The 12219-nt window shown below is 39.1% G+C and overlaps 1 protein-coding gene across 1 annotated transcript in view; it reads right to left on the bottom strand.

The window, feature by feature from the left end:
* The window catches only part of LOC150086002 (flotillin-2-like), a 253731-nt gene that overhangs the window by 176131 nt on the left and 65381 nt on the right, over positions 1–12219 (bottom strand). The window contains exon 3 of the mRNA XM_090373646.1: positions 2873–2954. Within this exon, the coding sequence (XP_090229772.1) occupies positions 2873–2954 (82 nt within the window). The remainder of the gene's footprint in view (positions 1–2872; positions 2955–12219) is intronic.

Below are 12219 nucleotides of genomic sequence, written 5' to 3' on the forward strand. Positions count from 1 at the left end.
AGATTCTACCTCAATCTTCATTTTTCTGATCAATTTCAATCTCTTTCACATGCTTAAATCTAGAAAAATGAATTATCTAAAAGCTATTATCTTAAATATTGTACAAAACAGTGTATATGATATACTATATATACTATGGTTCAATGAAATGTTCTACACCACCAAATTAGATATTAAATCTCAAAAAATTATCAATTTTTGGAATGCTAAATCAAATCTTCATATATAGGGTGTCTCAAAATATTGGTACAAACGTTTAAGGGAGGTAGGTAACATCTAAAGGAAAGTGAATCGCATAGGAACCCATAACCGGAAACGTCAAGGGAAAGTAGTAGCAGAGGCACAAGAAGCAGAAATGACACAAGACAGTAATTAGTGGCAAACATTTATTTGACATAATATTAACAATGGAGTAAGAGATGGATGCATTTCGTGATGTTACAACAGATGCTCAAAGGTTCCACCATGAGATGCGATGCATGCTGGCACCTTCGTAGCCAGGTGGGAAGGAGCAACAGTGCGTAGCACACGCTTCTTGATTAGACTGGGGTTCGGGCCCATCACCACCAAATACGGAGAATGCGGAAAGGTCAGGGAATGACCACCGCATATTCCGGGAGCAATATGGCCTTAGTTGCTAATGCTCCTAAAAACCAAACAACAAACAAACAAACAAGCGATGCATGCGTGACACCGACGCAGCATGGATTGGCGGAAACGGTCGAACACACCTGGAGTTTCTTTGACAGTAGCAGCTGCGCAGACGAGTCTCGCCACGAGATCCATTTCCGTCTCCACAGGCAATTCATACACGATAGATTTTAGGGCCCACCCCCACAGAGAGAAATCAAGGCTCGATAAATCAGGTGAGTGTGGGGGCCAGGCAAAGGATCCACCATGGCCAATCCACGACACCCAAAATGCCTGTTCAAATGGTCACAAACACACCTTCCATAATGGGCAGCTATATTGCAACCAAATGTTGCGTCTCACATTTGCTGGAACATCATCAAGTAACCCTGGTAGAACTTGTTCAAGAAAGATCCAATATTTAGCGGAGTTCATGCAGGATGGTAACAGGTATGGGCCAACTAAGCAGTCACCGACCATACCTGCCCACACATGAGCATTGTGCTGATTGAATAAGCCTTCCCCGTGAACAAAACATAGGCTGGAAAATTCAAGTCTTGAACACTTTCTTGGAGAAACCAAAAGCCGCACGTGCAGAATGATCTTGGGGGAGCAGTAACTGAACCCTTTGGAGATGAAAAAAGGTGTAAGGAATTGTCGTGCCAGACACGCTATACACTGCAACAAAACACTCCTAAGGCAGAGGCAGTGGCACGTGTGCTGGAAGTAGGATTATTCTGGACGGCATTCAACACACTTTCTTCCACGGTGGGAGTTCGCGTTGAACGTGGTCTGCCCACACTACTCCTGTTACCTCTAAATGACCCATAATCGCACAAATTTTGATGCACACGCGCAAACAAAAGGTGGTCCGGTACATGTCTGTCTGGGAAGCGTTCTCCATAAATTCGTTGAGCGGCTCGTCCATTGCCCTCTGCTAATCCATACACTAGGTGCGTGTCTGCCAGCTCACAGTTTGTATATCAATGCATGCTCTTTGTGCGGCGACTACCGCTCTGTCTACCGACTTACGGTGATGTTTCTGGTTATGGGTTCCTATGCGATTCACATTCCTTTAGATGTTACCTACCTCCCCTAAACGTTTGTACCAATATTTTTGAGACACTCTGTATAGTACTTGAGATCATTGTAGCATTCAACTCTTAAAATTTCCATACTTTCTGAACACTATTATTCAGCAGAAGGTTATATTGTTTTTAAAACTGAAATCTAACAATTGAACTCTTTTCTTTAAAATTGAAGGCTATGATACATATGTATATCTAAATTCAAAACTCTGGGAATTCTCCAAAAAAAATTTCTTCTCCCCATTACTGTTTGTCACTATATTTATTCCTTTCTTCTTCAAATAGTATCATCAAAATCCAGTATAATCCTGCCCCCCCCTCCCCAAAATTAACAGAAAATGTTATGGCTGTCTGCTCCGTCATTTTCCAGGTTCCCTATAGAAAATGCTGTACTCCTAGAATCATTCAAAACAAAGTCATTCCAACTCTACCCTTAAAATTTAAGCTCTTACATTTGGACTTAAAACTTACCTTTAAATTCATATAAAACTTTAATCAAAAGATCATTTGGTGCTTCGAACTTGACTTTACATATGTTAAAAATGTAAAACTGATACTAAAATATATTAATATTTATGTTTTATCAATAGTGTTTTATGCCATTCCAATGCCATTTTGCTATGCACAGTGCCCTTCTTCGACTTCTTGCCTCAACAGAAAAAAATGGTTTCTCTAACGGGCATCCGCACATGCCCAGTCCATGCACGGGATGGATGAACTTTCTATAAAACTGCCGCCAAAGAAATTCTACAAAGAACCCATTCTCCCCTGTATGAAAGTGATTTGATTCAAATTTGTTTTGAATTAAATCTCAAGTTTACTGAACCATTTGGCAATTTTGGACTGCACTTTCTGGAGGTTCCTGACACTTAACTATTTACAAAATCCACAGCACAATTCTGAAATATAATTTTAATAAATGAAGAACATGCAAAGTGTACTAATCTGTTATTCTGCATGTATATTTTATATTGTTATTCAACTAGTAAAGCCCACCATGGTTTCTGTTTAATGGTCTACTATATCCTCTGTAAGAGTTATTATTATTAAATACAAACCTTTCCAAATGGATAGAATATACAGCAAATGGAAAAGAGAATAATTTTGCAAGTGATAAAATATGTACACATTGCACCCAATAGGAAAAAACATACCTTTGGACATCTGTAACCAACCACCAAGCCCAGACCCAACCTCCAACCACCATTCTTTTATCCAATGAACCACAACATCCACCTGAAAATGTAAGAAAAATTATTTTAAAAAGCTACAAGGTAATATTAAAAATAAAGTTTTGTTTAAAGAGTATTAAATCTTTCTGTAGAAAAGGAACAAAGCCTACATAAAAATAGTTTTTTTATTTCTAACATAATAAGAAATCAAGGTAGGCATTTTTCTTCAACTCTTGTGTGTCATCACTTTATTTTATACTAGTGTTAATAAAATTATGGAAGAAACAAGCTTAGAGAGCATCAGCTGAAATAAAAAAAAAAAACATTAAATATAATCCATGTCACTCACAATCAAGTTTATTTAACTACAGCAGCTCCTGCTCTAAGACACAGCCTATGTTCTTAAAAATAGCGCAAAATAGAAAAAAAAAAAAAGTGCACTATAGCATAGAGACAACCACACTGAAAAACGCTACTGAAAAAGAGTATAGCATGGTGATGTGAAACTGAATATTCACACACGTAATGGTGAACAAGGTGTCAAATAAATATGCACGGAACTTGACATGCATATAGTAAAATGGTATGTTATACCCCAGAGGAGTATAACATACCATCTAGTGAGTATGGGCTTGGCACACCCAGGGTCTTCAGCTGGATATCATCATTCTTCTTTTTCTTGTTGATTCCCTTCTACTTCTGACACACTCTCTCTCTCTCTCTCTCTCTCTCTCTCTCTCTCTCTCTCTCTCTCTCTCTCTCTCTCTCTCTCTCTCTCTCAGGGTAACTCAGAATTTTTTTTTTTTTTGCTGGTGCAGCATAAGCCTCACGCTTCCTTCCACCATATGGCTAATAATAACAATAGTAGGATGGGTATTTGTAGTATTTGTATTCCTTCTTAACCTATTTGACAAATTTCTCTTTAAATCTAGATAACCTTCACAGGACTAGGTGGATGTCTATTCCAATTCAAATAGTTAATTACTATTTGGCTAAACAACAATTTTTGCACATTTATTCTGAAATTATCATTTCTGGATTTATGTCATCTTGTCAATGCTATTTAAGGGTTTATACAATCCTTTTAAAGTTTTAAATACCTCAATCAAGTCATGTAAATGACTGGTTTCCAAACATTAAGTTAAAGAACTCTCTCTCTTTCTCTTTCCCAAAAAGAATCAGGAAGGCTTTCATGATGAAAACCTTGTGAATTAACTCTATACTTAAGGGATTGTACAGGACTGTACAAGGCTTATGGGGAAAATTGTTTTCAGCACGACTGGCCTTATTTGGCAGATATTGTTTATGTTTTAAAGATAATGATATTCACTTAAACAGAGGAGGTACAAAAGTTTGTTATTGCCATTGAGGAGACAGTAAGGGTTCAGGAAAATAGCTACTTTGGAGTAATAAAGAAGTCAATACACAATCATCTCAAGTAGTGTGCATGGAATAAAATTATACTTATGCCGTCTCTGAGAGCATTTATGTATGTGCAACCATTAATTACCCTAAACACTGAAAGGAAAACTGTAATAGAAGCAAACTCCACCAGCAATCTAAGACCATAATGTAAAAATACTTTAAGTAACACTTTTCAAAAGCCTTAAAGGTCAAACTTAATATGTCTATACAGTAATGCCAAGAGTATTAAAAACAAATTAAACGAATTTCAGCTTTTGATCAAGTCAACTAATGCTGATGTAGCTGGGCTTAGTGAAACATGGTGCCGCTCAGAGATATGTAAAGAATTCATTTTGGTGAACATTTTGTTCTCTCCTGAACACTTGTAAACATTTATCTTTCATGTACACCAATATTAGAAGTATAGTAAATAAATTTTGATGAATTTGAATGTGTTCACCAAAATGAATATCTGCATATCTTTGCTTTTCATCTAAAACTGCCTGAAGCTGATAAGAACATTCTCTGAGTCAGATCAAAATACTGAGGCTGCTTGGTAAGTGTAGTGTGAAATGAGTAGCAATAAAGGGAAAGATGACAGTGAGGTATATTACCTCACTATCATCTTCCTGATACACAAGAACTCGCTCTTTTGTATCAGGCAACACAGCAGCAATCTTTGAGGCAGAATGCACTGGTCCCACAGGAGCTAGTGCATTCTGCCTCAAAGAATGCACTGGTCCCACAGGAGCTAGTTATTGTCTGTGACTGTATTGTCAGGGAGACAGGAAATATATTGTGCAAAAAGGATAGGTGGAATAAAACCAGGCTGTATCTGCCAGGGGCAAAAGTTAATGACATTGTAGAGCAGATATTATATATTAATTGCACAAAAGGTGATATTGTTGCACACATTGGCACTAATAACATTAAGAGAGAAGATTTGCGGACTAACTTACCAAGTAGAGATCAGTGTTAAAAAAAAAAAGTCATGAGTTAGGGTTAAATTTGAAAGTGTCTGCAATTCTGACCAGAAACGATAGAAGGTATATGATGAGAGCCTTGTCAATCAATTCGGCGTGGGAGAGATTGTGCAAGCTCATGGGGTAGAATTTTTCTCAGGATGGTAAATGTTGTTAACAAGAGAGACTACTTCTACAGGGATGGGATACACTTAAATAGAAAGGGTGCAAGAATATTTGCTGATTCTATTGCTATTGGAGGGATTCACAGACTAATGGATTATCAGTAGCTGCAGGCAGAGGTAAAAGTAATTCCTGCACTGCTTCTATCGGAATGAGCAGCGGCCTGCAAAGCAAAGTGCTGGGGATTTCAAGGACTGCTGGGACATGGAACAAGTAAATACATGGGATGTAATAGGGTAACTAAGAGTAAGAACAGGTTCGCGTATACCTGCACTTGTATACATTTATCGTTCATGTACACCAATACTAGGAGCATAGTAAATAAATTTTGATGAATTTGAAGTGCTGGTCAAGACATCAAAAGCAGATATTGTTGGGAAGTACAACGTGTACAGAAAGGACAGATAAGACAGGAAGGGAGTAGGGGTTATGCTGTTAGTTAAGAAACACAAAATCTAAGGAAGTGCATCCAGTTGATATGGGTGGACAGTGCAATGTTGAGTCAGTTTGGTGTGACATAAGCACTGGGAAAGCAAAAATGAGAATAGGAGTATGCTATAGGCCTAATGACTCTGATGAGTACAGCAAATAACTGTACTGAGAAAGAGAGTGGGCCAGTAAATTAGAATGTCTTATAATGGGGGATTTTAACTTCCCAGATACTGACTGGAACTTGTGGGTTGGTCACTATTACACTAGCAAGACTTCTGTGGATTTATTGGACGATTGTTTTTTTACAGCAGCATGTTTGAGAGGTAATTAGATGAAATAATACTGATTATCGGCACAAAATTATTCATGCATTAAGAATTTGCACATATAGGAACTACTAGGTGGCAGTAATCACAGTGTACTGATGAAGGATTTACTTAAAGATGTAATTACCATCAGGAGTAAAGGGAAGAGTTTTTGCTTTTGTAAAGGTGACTACAGTGACCTCGCAGGTTTTTAAATATTATAACAGTTGAACCAACTGATGATGTTTTGTCCTGATGAACCATTTGCTGTTTATCAACAGGAAATTCTAAATGGGAAACTTTCAAGGAATTAATCTTGGAAGCTACTAGGCTTTTCATACAAACTAAGAAATACTGTTAAAGATGAATAGTATTTCTTAGTTGAACTAATGAGACTCGTGGCAGAGAATAAAAATGTATGGGATGTATATAAAGTATCAGGTGACATAGAAGCCTATGGTAGATATAAAGTAGTCTGTAATTAAGTCATAAAGGAGATTAGGCAAGCGAAGGCAGATTATGAGAGGTGACTGGCAAAGAATGCCAAGGAAAGCAGCAAAGAGTTCTTTACTCATGTAAACTCTAGAAGGAAAGGGATGTACCCAGATTGGTCCATTTGATATTGATGATTCGATTGTTGATGATCCTGCTCAGATAGCTGACAAACCAAGTATTTTCCATTTACAGTCACACATGAGGAATTCTGTAGGGAAGTGGAAACCAGCAGCTTATCAAACTCTAAGGAGTTAAATGATTTTGTAATAATTGAAAGGAAAGTGGAGGAGAAATTATTGAAGATGGCCATAAAAAAAGGCACTTGGGGTGAATGGGATCTATCCAGTTATACAGTAAACCCCCGCTATTCGCGGTATCTGTATTCGCGGTCACTGATTTAATAAATATGAAACCTAAAAAAATGTGAATTTTAAAGCGCCGCGAACATTTTCCGCCATAAAAAAACATGGGTGTGGCTAAAATCATCTTTCCCGATCAAAACAGCGCTCAGTGGGTGGGAGCAGAGGGGTGACAAAATCGCGAGCATGGATGTTTCTCGCTAATCCTTGTTCATTATGTGTTATGCGCTTGTCATGGAAGGTTTCGTCGTTTGCTTTTAATTTATATGCTTATAAATTGAATGAATTTATAAATTGATATTTATAAATTGAATATATTTTGTAAGCATATCAATTTATAAATTGATATGCTTACAAAAGTGATAAATCTACCGTTCTGCAGTGTAAAATAGACTTTTTTCGAGTGTGTTAACGGAAGAAAGTGACTTTATTGTGGACAAGTTCTTTCTAACCCGTACAAAAATATGGCTATGAATAACGAGGGAAATGTGAAAATATCAAAGAAGGTGATGACATTAGCAAATAAAATTGAGTTATTAGACAAAATTTCTAATGGTGAAAGTGGCAAAACATAAAATCAATGAGTCAATGGTACAATCCATCAAAAAAACGGAAGAAAAAATCCGCCGTAGTGTCCGTGAAAACGCGCTAATTGCTTCAAAAATTTGATCTATAACTCGTGATGTTAAATTAGAAAAAATGGAAAAAGCTTTAAATCTGTGGATAGAAGACCGAACTCAAAATAAAATTACGTTAAGTTCACTCATCATTCGTGAAAAGGCAAAACTCCTTTATCAACACTTCAGCGAAACTGGTGATAGCACAGGCAGGATAAGTTTTTTAGCTAGCAAAGGCGCTGGTTTGAAAGATTTGTTTGAAATTTCTAATAAATATTACATTTAATGTTAAATTGTTTCTTATTTTCATTTCGATGCCATATGCTTGCATTTCACTACGTACTATGTCTATGTACATAGTCATATTATGAAGGTACATATAATACATACATTGACAAAATTTTAGACTAATTTTTCTTATATATTTCATACTTTGGAACGGAACCCCTTTATTACTATGGGAGCCATAACTCAGTATTTGCGTTTTTGGTATTCGCAGCATTTCTCAGGAACGTAACCCCCGCTATTCGCGGGGGTTTACTGTATTAAAGAGGGCAGCAAAGGAAGTAAGCAAAACCTCAGCCATAATTATGAGAGAATTCTTGGACTCAGGGGAGGTCCCCATGCGCTGGAGATGTGCAAATGTATCCCCAATTCACAAAGGGAGATCAAAGAGTGACGTGAGTAAATATTGACCTGAAGGTTGTTGTTGTTGGTTTGGTTTTATTGGTGCATTAGCTACTAAGGCTATAATGCGCCAAGACCATGTCATTTATAAAAAAGTTTAAATTTTCAGTGACCTAATTAGTTAGGTCACTATGTCCAAAGGTATAACAAATATATAAAGGAAAAATGTAAACTTTATATTCGATTAAAAATATTTATTGATTTTAAAAGGCTAAAAACAGCAGACACATTGTCATTGTCGGATAAAATCTGACTGAGTGTATATGGCTCAGTCAGATGACTAAAAGCGGTAAAACGGATATTTCTAAAATCTGGACAATCAATTAAAATGTGTCTCATGGATAAAACTGTGCCACAGTTCTCGCACATAGGACAGTCATCTGCCCTCAGCAGAAAAGAATGTGTAAGATGACCGTGTCCTATGCGGAGACGAGCTAGAACAACTTCCTCCTTACGATTCCTGCGCAGACTAGACTGCCACGGTTCAATTACAGGGAGTGAATCTTCTCGTGTATTATTTGCCTGTAGTCTGTATAAGGGACTAACAGGCAGCGGTTATTATTGGGAATTGCTGATTTGGCTGCGGCGTCAGCCAAATCATTTCCCCTAATCCCAATGTGGCTGGGAATCCAGCAGAAGCGGATGTCATATTCGCGTTCATGGAGAACGTGAATCTTCTGCTGAATGCTAGACAGAACTGGATGAGGATTATACCTCACAGATATTAAAGCCTGTAACATGCTAAGAGAGTCGGAATATAAAATGAACCGTTGGTATTGGCATTTACTAATATGATCCAAGGCTAACTCTACAGCGTGCAGCTCTGCAATAAATATGCTGCATTCAGAGGGAATCTGCTCTGATATAGTGCTGTCTGTAAAGACAGCAGCAGAGTTTGACCTGAAGGAGTTGTTTATGCATGAGTAGAGTGTGTTTAGTGTCAAACGGCACTAGGGGGTTCCCCCCATCTCCGCATAGTATACTCTGTGGGTGTGAAACAGAACACTGTCAATGGCAGAAAAGGTGTATGGATTTTGTGTATGTGTAGTGTCGTGTACAATTGTTCCTCTGGTCAGTTAGCTGCTGGGCCCCTAATGGGACCCAACATTGCCCCACTCCACCCAGTGGAGGCAGACCAGGTACAAACAACTTCTGTTTTCTTTTTCTTATTATTATAGTTATTTACTCTGGCAGATCCTGTCACCTAGTTTCCTAAGATTTCAGTGGCAAGGACCTAAAAAAAAAAAAAAAAAAAACGTAGGGGAATGCTGAAGTTGGAAAAGCCAAAAACTGGAGATTGCGGTTAATTTGACATGTTTAAATTTAGACGTGTGGAGCATTCGCTTGCATATAGATAGAGTGGGGAGGCAGACTGAAGTATGGGGATGTTAGGGAAGGCGACCCCAATCAGTCAGTGAGGTAGGCCCATGCCTCACCAGAAGAAGTGGGGGGAGAGGGGTTACAGGTACCACACAAGGGAGCGTGATACAAATCGCCAGATGGCGCTGGCAGCAGAGCTGCAGGTTGTCAAGGTCAGTGCAGAGTCCAGATCACGTAAGTGTTATATCCAGCACACAGATCACGTCCAGGTTGTACTATCAGTTTTGTTTCCAGGCTTGGTTTGGTCATGGGTGGATGTATACCTCGGTTGCTACTGGAGGGACATTCGACATCAGAATCATGTCTTAGTTGAGCGGGTAGATTTTTCGTCTCTCAAAGAGATCGTGGGCAAATATCTTGAAGGCATTGTAGTGCATTTCATCACTCAGGATGTGATGTTCCTGGTCTAGCGTTAGGTAATATATTTTTGTTATTAGTTGGCATCTGAGATCTTCATATAGGTCACATCTGTACATTAAGTGCTCCCAACTTTCAAGAAGTCCACAGTGATAGTGGATTGTTAATGATGCCTAGGATGGAAAGTTTCTTCCTAATGGGTCCGTGTCCTGTTAGCAGGAAGGTAGCATTAGACCTGGGAAAAACCAATGTGGCAACTTTGGGTAGGTCCTTTCGACATTGGGTATGAATTTCCTGGTGATGTTTCCCTTGGTGGAATTGGTCCAGCGGTCCTGCCATATCTGTATTAGGTGAGTATCAAGATGTCTTTTCTCCATCGTGAGAGTGTTTGTTGGGTCCGTGGTATAGGCAAGGCAGGTTACTATGCTGCCTTTTGTGAGGTTATACATTAGGCCTGTTTGGACAATTTCCAGGTCAAGGTGGAGGGCACCAGCCAGCACTTGTAGGGCATGGGTGCTGACCATGCTGTACCCCCTAGATATAGTCAGCAGTATGGAGCACTGTATCGTGTCTTTCATCAACCGGTGAAATACCACCACTTTGCTTATTGGAGGCTTGAAATGGTGAAACCCATGTTCAGTCTCTAGAGCAAAGTTTCCCCCCCCCATACTTCTTCAACCCATGCACGGTACTAAGTACTATAGGTTTTGATACCTTTCGTGTTTGGGGTTTTCATAAAAAAAAAAAAAAAAAAAGTTTCTTCCTATTCGTCGCCGTTATTGCTTTGTGGTACTATATGCTAGAGGCATAGCTGATGATTGGCATAAAGGCAGCCTTATAGAGCAAGGACAGTGTGCGGCGTGTAAGGCCCCAGTCTCTTCGGGTGATTCTATTGGTCATGACCATGTAATTTCTGATCTTCGTTTGGATGTATTTTAAGTAAGGAGTGAATGTCAGGTTCCTGTCCAGGACAATCCCCAGGTGCTTCATTTTCTCTGTTAGGCGGATTGTTGTTCCCCTGTATTTTTATGTGTGGGGGCCTCCTAATATTTAGGTTTCCTTTGAGCAGTAAGGAGCTAGTTTTTGTTGATGAAATGTGAAGGAAGTTATGATTTGCCCATTCCTGCAGGTTAGTGAGGGCTCTGTTGGCCATTGCTTCTAGTTGTTGTCAAGAATCCGCTGTGAGGGTGAGTACCAAATCATCTGCATATGTCTGTGAATGTACATTTTGAAGATCATAGTTTAGGAATACATCTAGGATGATATTCCACAGGAGGGGCTCCAGGACAGAGCCCTGTGGACAACCTCTGTGGACCTGTTGTGAGACCTGGCTGTAGGTTGTTCTTACTATGATTTTCCTCTGAGAAAGGTAGCTTCAGATGCAGTCATAAAGGTTCTTTGGAAGGTTGGCGGTGCAGAGTCTGCCGAGGACACTTGACCACCAAAGTGAGTCAAACACCTCAGCAAAGTCAATGTACATGACTAAAAAGTATTTTTTATCTGTGTTTTGTGCAGCTGTGATGATCGCTTGCAGAGCATCCAATGTGGACAAGTTTTTGCAGAATCGATATTGGTTTGGAGATTGAAGTTTGGTTGAGTTATAATGGTTTTCAATACGTTGATGGATGAGGTGTTTCAATAGCCTGCTAAGCACAGTAAGGAGGGCAATAGGCCTGTAGGAGTTTGGCTGGTCTTGTGCTTTGGTCGGGTTTTTGAGGATCAGTCTGACGTTTGCCGTTTTCCAGTCCATCGGGAATTGGACTGTTTGTAGACAGTAGTTAAAGAGGTGCAGGACAGGTTGTGGAATATATTCTATTGTCTTCTTGATGATTTCAGGTTCAAGTAGGTCTAGGTCTGGGGATTTCCTTGTTCTGATTTTGGAAGCAGCAGTGTTGAGCTTCTCCAAAGTGAAGGGTGGTTCCAGTTGCTGGTTGTTATTTGTCACATTTTCTGTTCGTAGTTGCATCTGCCTTTGGGTACCTAGTATTACCTGGGTTTTGAAGATGGTGTCTAGGATGTTATTGACCGAGTTTGTTTGTTTGTTTGTTTGTTGTTTGGTTTTTAGGAGCATTAGCAACTAAGGTCATATTGCTCCGGGATATGCGGTGGTCATTCCCTGACCTTTCCGCATCCTCCGTATTTGGTGGT

The sequence above is a fragment of the Mastigoproctus giganteus genome, chromosome 5 (assembly GCF_048544385.1).
Source record: "Mastigoproctus giganteus isolate SK-2022 chromosome 5, ASM4854438v1, whole genome shotgun sequence".
Classification (NCBI taxonomy): Eukaryota; Metazoa; Arthropoda; class Arachnida; order Uropygi; family Thelyphonidae; genus Mastigoproctus; species Mastigoproctus giganteus.